The sequence below is a fragment of the Accipiter gentilis genome, chromosome 6 (assembly GCF_929443795.1).
Source record: "Accipiter gentilis chromosome 6, bAccGen1.1, whole genome shotgun sequence".
In the NCBI taxonomy this organism is placed as follows: domain Eukaryota; kingdom Metazoa; phylum Chordata; class Aves; order Accipitriformes; family Accipitridae; genus Astur; species Astur gentilis.
In genome coordinates, this window is record NC_064885.1 from 18,969,422 (window position 1) to 18,986,820 (window position 17,399).

Consider the following 17,399-nt stretch of genomic DNA (forward strand, 5'->3'; position numbering starts at 1 on the left):
AATGGTTGCAGAGCCATTCTGGGCTGCAGACCTCCTTCTGCCAGGAGGCAGGGAGGTCTGTTCTGCCCTGGGGCATGTCTGAAATCACTAACAGCTTTGTTTGTTAATGCTCCACTGGACGGTTGTCAGTCTGCACTGGTTACTGATTGCAGGCCTTAAATGCTGCCAGGGAAATATAAAGAAAATGGATTTTTTTTAAAACAAGCACAGAGCCCCCCCCCACCTGTTTTTTGGTTTTTTGTTGTTGTTGTTTTTCCACTGACCCTTGTTTTACTCACTGGAGATGTGCATTTCAGGAGAGGCTTTAGGGTGCTCTGCTCCTGCCCTGCCTTGTGTGGCCTATTGATGTAAGACCCATCACCAGGCTCCCAGTCCTCACTGAGACATCAGACCCACTGCCTGGCCCCTAAGGGTTCAAATACCAGGACTGCATGCTTTGTTTTCTAAGTAGTAAGGATTTTCTTTGCATGCTTGTCTTAAGAAGATCTGGAAAATAAAACAGCTTTCAGTTGGTCCATTGTATTCTTCTTGCCACTTTACATCTCCCTGGATGTTGAATTGAAATGTCACCATCTAGAGTCAGATTGTCACCACATGTGCACCTTTCTGTTGAGGAGACTCGCCCACAGTGAGGAGCTCATGCATGTTGTATCATCTCTAACAGGTGCATTAGTACAGGACAGTCATTTTAAGGGTAGGAGAAAGGATTCTTACCGTGGTATTTGTAGTCCTGCTATAACATGGTTGAATTTGGGTCAGGGTGGAGGAAGGTTGTTACTCTGTATTTGTGAAATCTGGTTTCCAAGCTTCTTTGCTTTGAAACCTAGGATATTTTAAATTATTGTATTTTAACGAGAAGTTTGTGTTTACAACTTTGACATATGTCCTACCCATAGTGATGGTGCAGAGCATATAGTTTTATCTCCTTTTCCTTACTGCCAGGAATGAATTGTGCTTGCATGGGTCATACCTATGTAATAGGTGGAAACATTCATTTGGACTATTGGCCTGCCCATGTGGTGTGAAGTCTGCTTGAATTTGTTGCTTAATTTAAATCTATCATTTATTTCAGATATTCTCTGTTGACAGTTATGTGTGTTTTGAAGAGGTTACACAATCTCTTGAGAGAGAAATGCTCCATCCTCAATGTGAGATTAGCTTTTTATGGTGGAATACACACATTATAGGGAAAGCAAATAATATGCCAATGGTTGCCAGGTTAATCTGAGCTTCTCTGGTACTAACTTACATGATTTCGTTGTCATTTTCTTATTTGAGTTGCTCATTTCACTTTGCTGTAGCAAAAAGGCATGCCTGAGCCTTTGTGCAACAGTTGGGCAGAACTTTGGCCCCAGGTCCTTGATTTTTAGAATGGGGGGAAAGGTCCTAAAGAGTACAAAACTTTCACTTGTTTGATCAAACTGGTCCTCACAAAGTGCTGACGCTAGTGTCTAGCAGGAAGGTAGATGAAACACGTTAGAAACATACCGTAAATGTGAGTATCAAACTTTATTTTGTTTTAATTTGTATTGATAGGTATTGTAATTGGGACATGAATAATTTATTAAAGCATTTGATAGTTTTAATTTTAAAATAATTTTGAGTTGCAAACAAGTAAAGAACGGAGGAAACATTGCAAATTCAAATTAGATTATTCCTCAGTAAGGGCCTCTGATTTTGCTCTGTTGGTATTTTTTGTGGTAAACATGTACGCTAATAAAAGTGTTCCTCAGAAAATACTCAGATGTCATAAAATATGTAAGTATTCCAATTGTTTAATGAGATTTAGATTCCAGTTCTACAATTCCCTTATATGATAAACTGTTTTGTAGGTAGGCGTCTTTTTGATGTTTTCATAAAGGTCAGGCTTGTGTAAAGATAATTCCATATACTGTATGTGTATAAACTGTTTCAACAGGTTTCTAATATCAGAAATTTTGGGAGGCTTCTTTGAAAACAGCTTCTGTCAGAAGAATGGCATCGTCTTCTCTGCAGATTTATGCATTGCTGCTAGCTTTGGCAGGATTCACCATTTTACTTGTTACTACCATGTCCAACAGATGGAAGATTTCGGACACTGCAACAGTGCTAGTTACTGCAGACTGGATTTCTGAAGGTCTTTGGATGGACTGTGCAGTGACTGCTTTTGGATCAATACAGTGCAAGAAATTTCTCTACATGTTGAGTTCAGAGAGTAAGTGTGCATGGCATATGTATATAAAATCCAGGGATATAGTTTTATTCCTTCTTTCTGGACAGCATGTTGGCGTGGTTGGATGACATATACTGTGGTTGTCACAGAGGGTCTAGTATGGACAGGATTTGTCCTGTAGTACTTGCAGACAGGTTAAAGCGCCCCAGTGAAACCCGTGTGCTTCACCCTGCAATTCAGTTCGGTAACTGCTGTGGCTTTATCGCCAGCTCTGTTGTGACATAGAGGTATTGGTGATACACAATGAATCTAAGATATTTTTTTTTCTTGTTTTGGAAGAAATGGCATTCTTTTATTCGGCCTCATCCTTAACTACAAGCAGATCATAGGTCAATGAGCACTGGTGCTTGTTTGTACTTTGGTGTGAGACAGGACTTCTTAGATATTCCAGAGCTTGTTTGATACTTTATGCTAAATCTGTGTATTTGTTCTGGAATTTCTCAGAGGTGGCCAGCTTAAATTAAAATACTTCTGTTCAGCTGATGCTTTTGTGTTTTCTGAGGTAGTCTGTGCTAGCAGGGTAGTTTATCTGCAAATGGAAAGAGAACAATTGTCTTTGTAGGGATTGAAAATTATTTGTTTGGATTGTTCTGGAGTTTAAAAATATCTTTCTGTAAACACCATTTTTATGGTACAGGACTAGGAAGGACTGACATTGAAGTTCTTTCTTCAGAAAACTGAGTGTAGAAACAGTAACAGTATAGCCTTTGAAAACTGTTAAGCTCATTAAGCTTTCTGTCTTAAACAGAACTTTGCGTTTATTCTTTTACAACTTTCAGTATTGTGCAGTCACTTTATGAGTTGTATAATGGAATAATTTCTTCAAGCCTTCCCTGCTTTATAGATCTCTGATTACTGTCATTGCTGTTTGTCTGGACTCTTTCCAGCTGATTTATCCTTGATGTGTGCAGTGCTTAAAACTTATAAATACTATGTCTCACAGATTATGAACACTTGTTTTTCTTGACACAGATATGGGCTCCACTGAAGTCAGAGCTGCCTAACTTAAAGGCAGATCTCTAAAATGTCAGAGTTTAACCCTCAAGAATTAACTCACAAGATTCAGCATATTTGTGGTTCTTCCTCAGGGCCCTGGCTTCTGTGGCCTCATCTGCTTTCATAATGATGGTGCCAGTTTAAGTATCAGCATCCTGTAATGAGGCCAGACATTGTAGCCTCAAAAGGAGGCTAATCCCATGCTTCTAAGGATTTAAAAAACATTTAAACATCTCATTGCATCAGAGATAATGTCAGCTTTTCATACTGTTCTGGTACCTGTTGTGCTCCTCTCTAAGACTTCCTCTGTGTAGGTATCAGGATGGCTAATTTTCATTTAGAAACTTAGACATGATTTCTGGAAATTAGAGTGATGAGATGGGGCCAACAATCCTTCAGTTCTCATATGTGGTAGCAAGATGGCACGGATACTTTGAATGGTGTGGCAGCTCTGCTTTGCCTCGTGTAACAGGGAGAAACAGATGCTTCAGCCCTGTTATGGAGACAAGCAGAGTCAGTGTGGGACAGCCTTCTTTTTTGTAAATGCAGTTTCATTACACCCAATGTGGAAAGAAAATATTTCCCCAGAACAGAAGGGTTCCTAGTGAACTGAAGCAGTCACCTCCCAGGAATTCTCTTCCCTCCCTTCCCATGGTCCCCATAACTGGAAGAGAGGACGCCTGGTTGGCAGGGCTCAGTGGATCATCTTCAGCTGTTCAAAGAACTGCGTGTCCTCTAAAATCAGTGTGGGGTTCCTCATGCCAACTGACAGGCATGTCATGTGGCTGTCTGCAGAGCAAGTGCTTTCTGTCGCAGGGCTGTTTCTCTTCTTACAGTGTTCAGTCAGCATTCCTGGGTCTTGAAACAAATCTACAGAAGTGATCAAAAACATACAGCTCATGTTGATCAAACATTTAAGGTGTTAGTATTTCAGTACTTTTTTCCCCAACTGTATTGGCTGATCTGATTTTAAAAATTACTATTTCTGCCTGTAAACCCTCTCTCAACTATACTACATGCAAATATGCCCTGTTTTGAGAATATCAGAGGGGTTAGGAGCAATTTCTCTCCTTGGTCATATATTGCTATGGTCATATATGTTCATATCTTGGCATGTCTATGTTAGCATTCTACTTACATCAGGAGTATGCTTTTGTAATGAATTTTCCAATTATTCCAATTTACTGCACTTGTTTTGCATTGCGGAGTGGTCTTGGAGTGTGCAGACTGGTTTCCTCGTGGATGAAGCGAAGCAGGGAAATGTGCTGCAGGAGCGCACTTCCAGACTTCCAGTCATTGACTGGCATTCAGTTCACCCAACTGGGTTAGAGCAAGTCTGAAGAAAAACTCCCAATTTGTGGGTGGTGTTGATGTGAAGCTATCAACACCAACTCTTTTACACTGCTGATGCAGAGCCTCCTGCAGAGAGGCGTTTGCTGTTATGTCCATCCCTTACCAAACCATAGTTTATGAAATTTAGTGAAGAATAACCCTATGTTCTTCAACACCATTGAAGAGTGATTTCCTTAGGCAATGATTAAAATGCCTGATCCCATATAGGAAAAACTCGTGCATTCCAGGTCTGTAGTTTAATCTTTTCTGTTTATACCTGTGCTTTCTGATGGTCTGTTGAAATAGCTTTCTTAATTAGGAAGAGATTTTTTTTTTTAAATGAAATTCTTAATTTTTTTTTTTATCCTTGGCAGCAGTATAAAATCTGGGAACACTTGATTCAAGGCCCCAACTAAATTCACCTTTGAAAGTGCTGTCAGCAGAAGTGATTGCTGAGGTCACCAGGGTAGCACCTGTGTGGATAAATTAATTTGAAACTCTTCGAAGGGCTTTTAATGGGATGCAGATATTCCAGTATACTGGTTTACTATGCCATCATTTTTCAAATTGCAGTGACTTAGCAGAAGGAGGAAATTCTGTAAAAGTCACCCAAGAAGATCAATTCTTACCACACACTATCTAGTTTCTTTAAAAGATTGCAAGTACAGAGCTGCACGGGACCACACTGGCTGTGCTGCCAAATCTGTTCTTATTTAAATCAATGGCAATGATCCTCTTGGCTACCAAGGGAGCAGAAGTGTTGCGGTGGCACTGCGGTGGCATCCTTTTGCAGCTGAACCTACAAACCTACAGCATCAGCTCAAAGTGACCAGTGAATTTTGAAAAAAAAAAAACCCCCAGATATCTGTTATGGGCAAGTTGTGACTCTCTCAACAGCTAATCCTTCTGGTAGTCTTTATGTAAATGCCGTGAATCTGTTACAATGCTGCGTCATAGCAGGATTATTTTATGAAGAAACTCTGACTCCATTTCCTGGAGATAAGAGCAGGTTATCGCTGCAAGAAATGGTTAACCCCATTTGGATACACAAGCAGTTTAAGGTATTAACATTAATGGGTGATGTGAATTGAGTGTATGGTTTTGTCTAGTCAAGAGTAGAAGCAAGTAAACCAAGTTTAACATACTTCTACTTTGCCTAGAATATATATTTTTTAATACTAAGATATTCTAACAAACAGATGCAATCAGCTGATATGTATTATTTTTCATATAGCTGTTTTCATTCATAGTTTTATTCCTTTTGAGATAGGTCTGTCACACTGGCTCATTCATGCCCTTATATTTCATTTCTCTGAAACATACGTTATTGCAATTGTATTCCAGTGTAAGTGGGACTATTTTTAAGACAGAATGTGTTTAACTATAGATCAGTAGACTGTAAAATATTGATGGAAACCACTCATCCACAGACTTAACCTTCCTGAAAGAAGCTGGCAGTACAGTTGCTATGGATTACTTATGACCGTAACTCCAAGAAATGTGATAAATTTTCTAGCAACAGAATAAAGTTCCTGTTCTCAAGCTTTTTTGTGCTTGAGTCACCAAGAAAATAACACAGTAAATTTTTTTATTTGAGGTCAATAATAAAATTACGAACAATTTTAATCTTCTGTAAACCCTAGTTGACTTTAGAGGAGAGACAGAAAAAAAAAATTGCCAATATTATCACTCTTACAAGATATTTTTTAGACATAATGACTGGATTTTCTAGGCTGAGACTAAGAATAGGTTCATTTTGTTACTTCTCATTCGAAAAAGAATTAATATCGTAATTTTTTTTGAAATGTTAATGTCTTTATCGTGGACTGCTCCCACTTCTTACAGTCATGCACTGTAAGCTTTATCTCTGGGGTTGAGCAAAGAGCAAAGGTAGCCTCATTTTGGAGTGAAACCCAGAGATAAAACAGCAAGGAGGCTTCTGAAAGGCTTCATTTGATTGTAATCTAATTATAGGGATATTTAACTGTTACTACTCACAAGCATGACTGCTGCGTTGGAAATTGTTGGTTTTCTTTTGTGCTTGGTTGGGTGGGCGATTATTGGAGCTACTTTGCCAAATAATTACTGGAAAGTCTCCACTGTACATGGTAGTGTGATCACAACGTCTACATTGTTTGAAAACCTGTGGAGGAGCTGTGCAGAAGACAGCACTGGAGTATCCAACTGCAGAGAATTTGACTCTATGCTTGCACTGCCTGGTATGTGACTTTACACAGTCTTGCTTATATTGCTTAAAAATTTGTTGGAAAAAAGTAGAAAGGCATTTGTTTTGGTAATCTGGTAATACTGGAAAATAACTGGCCAAGAAGGACTTTGCGGGTTGAAGTAATAAAAATCTCTTAAGCAGCAGAATGTGTCAAGCACATCAGGAAAGGCTACAAAATAAGGCAAATGAAATCTCTTGATCAAACATTTATTTTAATAGGCATTTTGTATATGGTGTAGACTCTTTTCTAGCATCTTGGGAAAGGAATTAGTAGGAGATATTTTTTAACACATCTTATAACAGTTCCATGTTTATTTGGAATTATTGTGTAGGTCTTCTTTTGCAATACTTGATAGCTGATGTATTATAGCTGGAGATTTTTCATGTAATAGGTAAGAAATACTATTTATAGCTAAGAAGTGGTAGCGGTTTCTGCGTGTTGAGACTGGAAATCATAGGTAATGCAAGAAATATAATGAGTACATGTTATACATACTATAACCTTATATTATGAATATAAATTATAGAATGAAAATATGTTATAAATTAATATACTTGTCAAGACTTGTTAACTAATGTCTTGTTGGATATGGTTCAAAATATTAGGAAATTTAGATCTGCTGGCTCCTGTGCTCTATATCAGTCTTCAGGAGAATTATGGATTGTCCTCAAATGCTCAACTAAGGCGAGATTCTGTGGGTAGTAAGCATGTTTATAGACAGTAAAGCTAGTTTTTATTAATCTTCAGTAATTCAGTATGTAGATACTTATCCCAGAATAAAAATGCCTTCCTATTTAGTTGAATCTACACTGGGATGTGGCTAAACTAAATAGGTAGGAGGATACTCCTAAGCTGAAGAATGTGTAATATAGGATAGTGGGAATGAGGTATTAAATTCACTTTCTCTGTGTCTGAAATAATCCTATGTTGTTTACTAGCTCTGACACTAGTGTAGCAATTCTTTGAAACTGTCTGTGCCCAGTATTTAGGGAATAAACTGTTATTTTCATCTTTCAGTGTTATCTCACAATTGGTTTTAAAATGCATGTGTGTATTAAGAGGAACACAACCCTATTTAAACTTCTTATACTCAGCAAGAGCAGGATCACGTCCATTGGACATTGCATATCCTCTGCAGAGTGCTTATGCAAGTGTGCATTTGGTTCGTCTGTAAACTGCTTTAAAGGTTGGTTCATAACTTACTGCCACTGACTCTAGGCAGCATCTTGTCGTTGGTGTATTTACATGGGGTGCTGCCTCTGAGAGTGTCCTAGAGCTCCCATGCATGCAGATGTGGGCAATGGGGCCACATCAGGTCAATATCTTGGAGCTGCTGAGAGAAAAGTGGGTTTTAAAGAAATTGCAGCAGGGAGCATGATGAGTAGATGTGCTAAAGCAAAAGAGAAAGGAAGGCAAGCAATAGCAAGGCTCCTGGACAATTGCAGATAACAACATGGAGTCAGCAGGAAGGAAAAAAATGGGGCCAGACAGAAAGGAAATGAATAGGCCAGGCTCTGAAAGTGAATTTGTGAAGATTAAATTTGATCTGTTGAAGAGGAGATCAGTTACACTGTTGAGAAGATGCCAGTGTATTTGAGGGGTATATGCAGGAAAAGGAAAGGGGAAGGGAAAAGCAGCTTGCAGAATTGTAGAGAAAAAAAGGGGTTTAGAAAGGAGAACTGAAAAAGAAACAAGTTAGAAGACACTGAATTGTAGAAAAAGTTGAGAGGACAGTTGGGCAAACCAGGAAAGAGGAAGAAAGTGGGGTTGGTAGCAACAAGGGCTGAGCAAACAGTGGGACCTCCAAGAATGTCTGTAGCACTTGCAGATATGAGCCAAGGCTGATGGAAAAATTATCATGGTCAGTTTAGGTGTGTTTCAAATTGCTGTTTAGAAACTTCGCTGAAACTGCTGTAGCAGAAGATGCCAGGAATTGGTGGAAGGGGAAAAAAAGAAAAAACAAAAGTGTCTTTGTTAGCTCTCATCAGAAGGACCATAAAGATTTTCTGTGAAGGTTTCCTTATTGTCAGCTGAGCTATGTAGTATACCTCTGTTTTTTGTTTTGTGCATGGGAAATATCAGACTTGGTTCTTTTAAACAGATTTAAAGCTTTTGAATTCAGCAAGCCGTTAGCCCAAATCACAAATGTTTGAAGTGAGGACCTTTTTAAAAGCAATATTGCCTAAGATTGAAACTGTGACTGGCTACTATGTATAGATAGCGCTATTTATCTTGTCACAACTAGATCAAACATTTGATATAAAACAATTGGTTAGCTGCCAAATGGTGTCTAAACTCTTTTTTTTCTTCTTTTTAAGATACCGTAGCTGTTTCTTCCACTGACAGGATTTTGGGATAATTTCTTACAACTAGTATTGATTGATAAAATGAACTGACTTTGTATCTTGTTCAGTAAGCTCATTTTTAAGATAAAACCAAGAAGAAATTGAGCTTTCTGGACTGTGAAGTAAGGTCCTCAGTTAAGGCTGTTGAGGTTATCATATTGTGGTACAAAGAGGATATGGTATGAAATCTCTTCTGTTAAAATAATACAGCCATTGACTTGCAAGCAGTTAGCCTGAGGATATGCTTGTGTGTCCTGGAAAGATATGGGGAGTCCCATCTTGTATTGCAGGAGTCCCAAAGACCTCAAGTGTAAGAAGTTGATGGATCCCTGCTATGGGTAATTCCTGCTGCCGTGGTGTAAGTTCCCAAACTAGAAAGCAGTGTTGGAGTTGAGTGCTTGTCCTAATGGTATCTTCTGCAGGCAAAAAGCCTTGAACCGTTAATGGTACTTTGAGGGGTCTTTTCACTTTTATTACTGTCTGTATTTTTTTTCCCCCAAATTTGAAAATTAGTGCTTAGCAAAACATGAATTCCTCGACAATGTTATCCTTTAATTCTGTGTATTTATCTCATGACTGCTTATTACTGTCTTTGATAACTCTCAAGCTTGCAGAAGCAATACTCTTAAGCCACATAAAGCTATACAGTCTGCTGAGTTTGAGTGTGAAAGTATCATCACTTTGCCTCCTGTTTCTGTGCCTGATTTTTGTTATCTGGAGAGTTATGGGCTCACTCCACTACACAGCTAGAGAGCACATGGAGGTGATCAGGGAGCAAGAGCTTAAATGCTAAAAATGACATGACTGTCCAGATGCAGTCCAGTTCAGACCCTTTTGATATGTGGTTAGAATCATAGAATCATTTAGGTTGGAAAAGACCTTTTAAGATCATTGAGTTCAACAAAGTTAGCAGCCAAGACCTGCCAGATTGGTTACACTCGGCATGTTCATCTCCCAACAAAGGTGCCAAAGTGCCCTTTGACCTGGAACCTGCCAAATCTAGGGTGCCATTTTAAAGGAGCCCGAAGTCCCTGACTGACCTTCCTTCTTACGCTGGTTAATAATCTAGTCCAGCTTTTTGTTCAATTGATACCTAAATGTGAAGACTGGGAGTTTAAGTGATGCAGAATCATCGACATACCAAATTCCCTAACATGACCACACCAGCTGTAACCTCTCCGCAGGAGTATGCCTTAGGGAGGAGAGGAGTGCTGCAGTGCTCAGATCTGCTCATCTCCCATTCATTACCCCGACTCAGAGTTTAAAGTGCACTGCTAACTCGAGCACTTTCTTTCCCATCTCTCACTGGAGGTAGCAAAGCTGGCATGTTTTTCCAATTCCTCTGTAGTGCCAGAGCCCCGCACACCTTGGCTAGGACCTGGAGCTCAGAGGTGTCCTGTGTGCTCAGCTGTAAAGGTGTAAGGAGGTCACCAGGACTTGTGAGTAGGAAACTTACTTCTGCTCCTGTAAATGGCCATATATATGCATTTTCACAGGACTTAGATGTAAGCTATGAGGCTATGAAGGATTTACTAAAGGCCCAGGAGGATTTACTGAGCTTATGAAGTGTAAGTGTAGTTCAACTCTGAAATCTGATTGACTTGAAGACTAAACACTCTAGGGTTTGGATGCTTCTCCAAATAACCAAATAAAAAAGTTGGACAAGTTTAATTCATTACTGCTCCTGTTAATTTTGTCACTCCCTCTAATCACTTTTATTTTTACAGCACAAGATTAATATAATTTCTTTACAGATCCTGATTTGTTTTCTCTTTTCCTGTCTTAGCTCATATTCAGGCATGCCGTGCCTTGATGATTGCTTCCATCCTTTTGGGATTCATAGCTACTGTACTCTCGCTGCTTGGTTTGAAGTGCACAAATGTTGGGTTGAGCGATGAAGATGGAAAAATGAAGTTTGCTGTCACGGGAGGATTTCTTTTTATTTTAGGAGGTAATATCAAGGCTGAAATGAGAATGCTATCAATACTTTGTATTGCTTTCACAGCTAGATTAAATGAAATGAACACTTGTTCTTGGTTTAAAGCTGTTACAGCTATTAAAGGAATCATTCACCTGTGTGCTTTTTAAAATTTCTGGTAGGTCTCTGCTCCATGGTGGCTGTTTCTTGGTATGCTGCGATGGTTACTGCTCAATTTTTTGACCCATTGTACGCTGGAACCAAGTAAGTTAATAGATCTGTCACACCAAACTCCATCATGTGTTACAGACAGCTGCACTACCCTCTGCTGCTCCAGAGTTTCAGAACCTGGATGGATCCTGTTATCTAGTCATACAGGAGGAAAAATTTGTCTTCAGGGAATCTTTTCACCTCAGAGATGTTGGGGGCAGGGAGGAGAGTTCTCTTCTGGGAAGTTTAGTAAATGTGTGGGGAATACCAACCCCACATCTGTGAGGTTTCTGTATTGTGTTTACATTTTCTTGTGAGACTCAATTTAGTGCAATTTATGAAGAAGAAAAGGTAAAAGTCTTAATTTTCTTTGGCATTTAGACCAAAAGAGGTACAAAATTCTAGCTATGGCTAGAATATAATGCCTCAGATGTTCAAGCAAATGAAAAACCAGCTTGAACTGCATACTAGTGACCTGCAGATAGCTGAGAAATGTCATTGAAGTGTGCTGCTTAAGTAAAACAATATTGTTCACTATATATTAACAGCTCAACATTTGTTTGCCTTATGGATTAAAATGAGACTGTCAGCTCATACAGTTGTGCACAAACAAGTTTTGAGGTATAAAAGCAACAGTCTTCAAAACCAAATGCCCGCTTATGGCACCTTATCTAGGTCAATAGATTTAGCAATGAGGAACAAAGGTGGAGGTGACTGGACCTCTCCTTCAGAGGGGGAAAAAGGAGGAAGGAAACATAATATACTGCCTGTGGAACATGAGAGAGCTGGTTTGGGGAAAAGGGGACATTTATAATTTCCCAGTACTTATAATTTCCCAGTACCTCTACTGAGTATATAATTTTTAGATCAGTAAACTATAAATCTTTAGCTGCTAGGATCATATTTGAAGTGTTTTGTAAGTTTCCTCCTGCAAATCAGTTCAGGGAAGTCAGAGGTGAAGTGCTTTGTTATGAATCAAAGTACTTTAAGCAATTGCTTTGGATGTTTTTCAGTTTTCCTTGTGTTTTCAAACAAGCACTTACAAAGAAATTGCACTTGTGAATACTTTTTGTTGTTTTATATCCCCTTGAGAGAATTATATGAAGGGTAATAAATACGTTAGAGGACCAAAACAACTGTTGATAAGGAATTTCAGTTAGTGGGATAGTTAGCGAGTTTTATAGTTATCTGGTATAGCTTTGGGGCTTCAACATCAGTGCATGTTAATCAGTTACCAGACTGCATTCAGTAGCTAAAGAAATCTTTTTTTAATATCTAAACTTCATGTTCAAGACTATTGATTCACTAAGCAGTTCTTAGTGAATTAACTTTGATCATTGGTAAAGCCAGACATGCTCTTGAGGAAGTTTGTGCTCTTTGGACTCTCTGAGACAGCTTTAAATTCAATTGCAGGCCAGTATTGATCGTCACTCTTAAGAGACTGGCAAATCTGGTTTTTCAGATTACATTTTTTTGGCCTGACTTCAGCAAATTAGTAAGGTTAACCTCTACTAATTCTTAGAGGAATTTCTCATACAGCTGTGAAAGCAACCTCAGTAAGTTCTGCAGATCCCCCCTATATACTTTCCTTTGGTATGACATCTACAGCATTCCTGTCTATAGGTGACTAGTGAGCAGAGATGATTGCATGCCCTGGGCAACACTCCCTGACTGTTCCTTAGTATTCCTCCAGCAACTTGCACTCCTTTTTTTTTGAGATAATGATTGTCTCGTTGTTCTGTGTTTGGAAAGCGCTTAAAACAGTAGAGAACTTGTGGCTCCAAAGTGGGATGGGAACACAGAGAGCAGTGAATGTGTGTAAACCTCTGAAACCTTCCTGTTAGCAATTAAATCTGGAATCAGAAACTTTGACGCTTTTAAATATGGTTTTGTGTTTACAAGTGGAAATAAAACACACGTATCTGTTTTCAGTACACCTTCTACACAGTCCGTGACACTTATTTTACCCTTATATTAGGTATCTCAGACCACAGAGGTACAGCAATATTGTGGTTATAGTCTTTGTCCGAATATAAAAACTTGTTTTCCTCTTTTTGCGAAACTCCTGCCAGACTTTCCAAGGCTTAATTGTGCCTAGTCTTTGGGTCAAATTCATTATCAGAGAATTTCTTGCACTGGACTAGGGGGGTTCCTGAAAGGTGTAGTTTTGTACAGTAAAATGGGGAACTATTCTTTTTCAACCTGGGACTATTCTTAAATGTATTTCAGCCATATAACCACAGAGTGCTGAATATTCTTTAGGATATGCAAGTTTGAAAACTAGCCTTATACAAATAGCTACTTGTAGGTGATCTAGCATTGTGTTGTGGACTGCACAGAAGGTATATTATTATCATTTATTATCAATAATTTATTAAAAATATGCAAGTATTATTGCTATTTATCTTTATGTTGCTTACTACTTCCTGTACTGTCACTAATTTGGCAGAGCAGTTAAATATACATGTAAGAGTTTTACTGAACAGACACAAAGCCAGATCTGTTCTCCTCCGTTGTCTGTTGAAGTACCTTTCAGTTAGCTGATTTCTACGCAGACTAGAATTTGTTTGTCTGCATGATTTGCAGACAAACCTTATGCACAGTCTAAAATAATGGCTTTGTGATCCTGGTATATGCTGTTTCCATAAAATCTTTCATGTTTCAGGTATGAGCTAGGAGATGCTCTGTACTTAGGCTGGGCTGGATCTGTTCTTTATATGCTTGGTGGGATCTTACTGACCTGTTCATGCAAAGGGAAGAAAAAACAGGATCACAGGTAATCTTGGATTTGTCAGTTGAAATAGTAGCTGTCAATTATATACCATTTTCTATCTGTATACTGTTCTCTCTCTCTCTTTCACCCCCTGGTATAAATCTGTGGCCATATAAAGTACAAACAAGAAATTGTACCTATTAATTCAGTACTGTTGCATGTCACAGATTTGTGATGGGAGGACAAGCTGTACCAAATACTTGTACTTCCCAGATAGATAGTGTACTTGTTGATACTTTGCCATCAGTGGTCACCCATAACTAGTATTTGGTAATTCTGGATATTGCTGATAGTTCTAAAATCTACATGATGAAAATGTGCAGTGAAAGAGCAAACTACCTATTGGCAAAATAGAAGTATAACAAAGAATGTAGTGTATTATAATCAAGTTTGTCTGCAATATTTACTACTATTAAAATATTCAAACACCATTTAATTTGCAGAAAGTGTAATGGCATTTCCTTCCCAAAGCATATCCAACTGATCATTAGACACATATGATTTTTTTTTGTGTTCCTTATGGAAATGTTTTGTTGCGCATCAAATCAGAAAAGTTGAGATTTCTGGCCTCAGCAGTTAACCTTGCCTGGATTTTTTTTTCAATCTTAAATTATTCACACATACAGAAGGTTCCTCTCCGAAGGAGAGGGATGAAATTGTCAGAAATAGCAGCGGTCCATGTCTACCCAGAAGAGCCCAAATGGCTTAGAGGCTGTACTGGCTAAGCTCGAGAGGATGATAACATGGAAGGAAGAAGCATGCTCACTGCTGCAGTATTTAATCTTAGGAAAGTTATGTCAAAAGACATAAGTGAGAGCGTTCCTCTGATACTCCATTGCCTGATCTGAAGCCATTTAAGTTTTATGGTAATAGTTCATCAGCTACATTGGACTTTAGATCTCGCTCACCATACTTTGATACAAAGTACCAAATGTCCTGAAATATCTTGAAAATCATGACAGCTGAAGGGGTTGGCTGATGATACTTCTGTTGTCCTTTCTTATCATCTTGATTCCTGTATTAAAAACTGCAGCTTGCACAAAGGCATTAAGGTCTAGGGTCTCTTCTGCTTTAGGGACTTGACTAAAATTCCTCAAGGAAGAGCACACATGAGTTAGGACTCCAGAGTGTATTTCTGGTTATGAGAGAGATGGCTGTGCTGCCTGTCAAAGAGCCCATCTCTTTCCCCTTAGCTACAAGACTGATGAGAACACTAGCCCTCTAATTGCTGCACCTTTGTGAAGTATGTGCTATTGGTGGGTTGTATACAGACCTAAATGAGTAAATTCCTAAGTATCTGAAATTGTGGACGTGTGTGTAATACGTATTATTTTGTATCTTTTTTTTTTTTTCTTAATTTACAGTTGCAACAAATATGCATATTCAGCAGGCCAGGCAGCTCATCAGCAGCATATTTACACCAAAAATGCTGAGACAGTCATAAGCAACAAAGAATATGTCTAAACTTACCTTTTACATCACTTGTAATGTTAGTAGGTTATGAACTCAAATAAAGAAGTCAACTGCTTCCAGGGTTCCGTTTCCAAGTTGCAATCTTTTGTCTTAGTTTGGAGCAGTGCAAGGAGGAGGTATGGTTTTTGATGTAAATAGAAATGGTTTTCTGGGAATGGTTTTCAAGTGTAAATGCTGTGATGTGAAATCCTGTGGCATGAAGGTTTTCTGCATGCTGAGAAGCCTGGTAAAATTTAACCACAGAGTGCGGTCTGTTCTGATAATCAAGAGCAACTGTTTCTATTTCAGCTGACTCAGAAATGCAGAACTGATATGCTATAGCTGACTGCAAGTTAATACGCCTCACAATTAGAAATGTATTGTGTTTTCATTAATGTTTAGCTTCCTACTTTTGTTTAGCAGCTTTAGCTTTTGACAGGAAATAAACTTTATTCCACAGACTGACTGAAACAGATTTTTTGATGAGTGGTATCCTGGCCACTAATAAGGATATAGTCTATATACTGTGGGCTTGAAGTCTCATACTGAAACTCATATTATGTATGATAGTCAAGATTTGTAAAATCTACAAAAAATTTCCTAACAACCACTCACCTCCAAATCTGCAGATGTGCAACAAATTTCTTGTTGGTTCTAATGCAAATACCAAAGATAAATGATACAGAATGAACCAAACACAGCTGGGAGTGGAGAAAGCATCTGGTGCAAAAATGCCTTGTGATAACTAAGAAAATAATAGCCCCAATTTTTTATTTTTATTTCTATGTTTTCAGCTTTTAAAATAATCCTATTTTAACTTTGAGCAATCTTTAACTTTGGGAATTTCTACTGCATCTGAATTGCTTAATTCATGTAATTCCCCAGCGGCTTTATTCTCCATCATTGTTCCATCGTTAGAATTTCTGCTTTAAACTACTCCACTGCTGGCAGCATATGTTTGCCTTGTGTAAGCACTTAGACAAATGACGATGAACTAACTTTACTTTGTATTGATGCTTTGAGCAATGTGGAATGGAATTTCACACTGCAGGTTCACAGGTTTCATAACTTGTCCCTCTTAAATTAGTATTAGTACAGTTCGACAAAAGCCTTGGTGTTTCTCTCTACTTTTAATGTCTGATGATAAACATAATTGTAGTCTGATTTAGAAGTTTCATGCGGCCTCCTTGATATCCCAATAGAAAATTTCACAGGGCAACCTGCAAGCAGTCTTAGCAGAAATGATTTAGCCATGTTGCTTGCAAGCAGATACAGCTGACTTGTAAACTGACATATTAAAGCATGAATTGGGCACTGATAGGTCTTGTTAGGCTTAATAACTAAAGCTAAAAGGAGTTAGGATTACTTTTAGATTGCCAGTGTCATCTTCTTCCCTCCACTATCAACTGTTGTTTTTAAAATCATTCCTTTGGTATTTTGGAGAATAATTTCAAAAGCTGAAAGGCACTTACTTAACTTGCATGGTGGCAGCTGAACTCCTTACCATCATCTGTATATTCCGTCCTCTGGATTTTTAGGTAATTTTGGGATGGTATTTTGGTCTAGTTGAATGTAAGGCAAACGCAGAACTCACTGGGGCAGAGACCAAGCAGTTCCAGTGTTGGTTTCCCACCAAAGGTTGTATCATCTCATGAACGTGAATTGTGAGCCAGTAGGTGAGATGATAGAAATTAAGAACTTCCTTGGTCTGGCATCAGGTCTTCTCGTGATGTCACTGGGAAATTTAATTAAAAACCAAGTGTAAAATCCCTATGTAGTAACTCATCCATTCATTCAATACATTGTTATCATATTCAGTGTCATTCAGAGGAAAATAAATGCTGAAGATACCATGCCTTTCTCTGGTTTGTTTACAGTCATCCAACCATTTTCTGTTTCTGCTGTTTCTCCCTGCTTATCTGCTCTTTTCCAT

The 17,399-nt window shown here is 38.5% G+C and overlaps 1 protein-coding gene across 2 annotated transcripts; it reads left to right on the top strand.

The window, feature by feature from the left end:
* The first annotated feature begins 1,424 nt into the window (after positions 1-1,424).
* LOC126039282 (claudin-15-like) lies at positions 1,425-17,321 on the top strand. Of its 2 annotated transcripts, XM_049802211.1 has the most exons (6): positions 1,425-1,495; positions 1,919-2,194; positions 10,900-11,064; positions 11,214-11,295; positions 13,907-14,017; positions 15,379-17,321. In XM_049802211.1, the coding sequence occupies exons 2-6, from the start codon at positions 1,975-1,977 to the stop codon at positions 15,476-15,478; spliced, it is 678 nt and encodes a 225-aa protein (XP_049658168.1). In that variant the 5' UTR covers positions 1,425-1,495; positions 1,919-1,974; the 3' UTR covers positions 15,479-17,321. The 2 variants fall into 2 exon arrangements, with proteins under 2 accessions (XP_049658168.1, XP_049658169.1); XM_049802212.1 differs by lacking the exons at positions 1,425-1,495; positions 1,919-2,194 and adding an exon at positions 6,479-6,759.
* The last annotated feature ends 78 nt before the right edge of the window (positions 17,322-17,399 follow it).

What these genes read in the sequence shown, in the direction of transcription:
- LOC126039282 (XM_049802211.1), top strand. Translation starts at nt 1,975, where the DNA reads ATGGCATCGTCTTCTCTGCAGATTTATGCATTGCTGCTAGCTTTGGCA. An exon ending in ATTTCTTTTTATTTTAGGAG is followed by an intron (nt 11,065 to 11,213) that starts GTAATATCAAGG and finishes AATTTCTGGTAG; the next exon opens with GTCTCTGCTCCATGGTGGCT. An exon ending in AAGAAAAAACAGGATCACAG is followed by an intron (nt 14,018 to 15,378) that starts GTAATCTTGGAT and finishes CTTAATTTACAG; the next exon opens with TTGCAACAAATATGCATATT.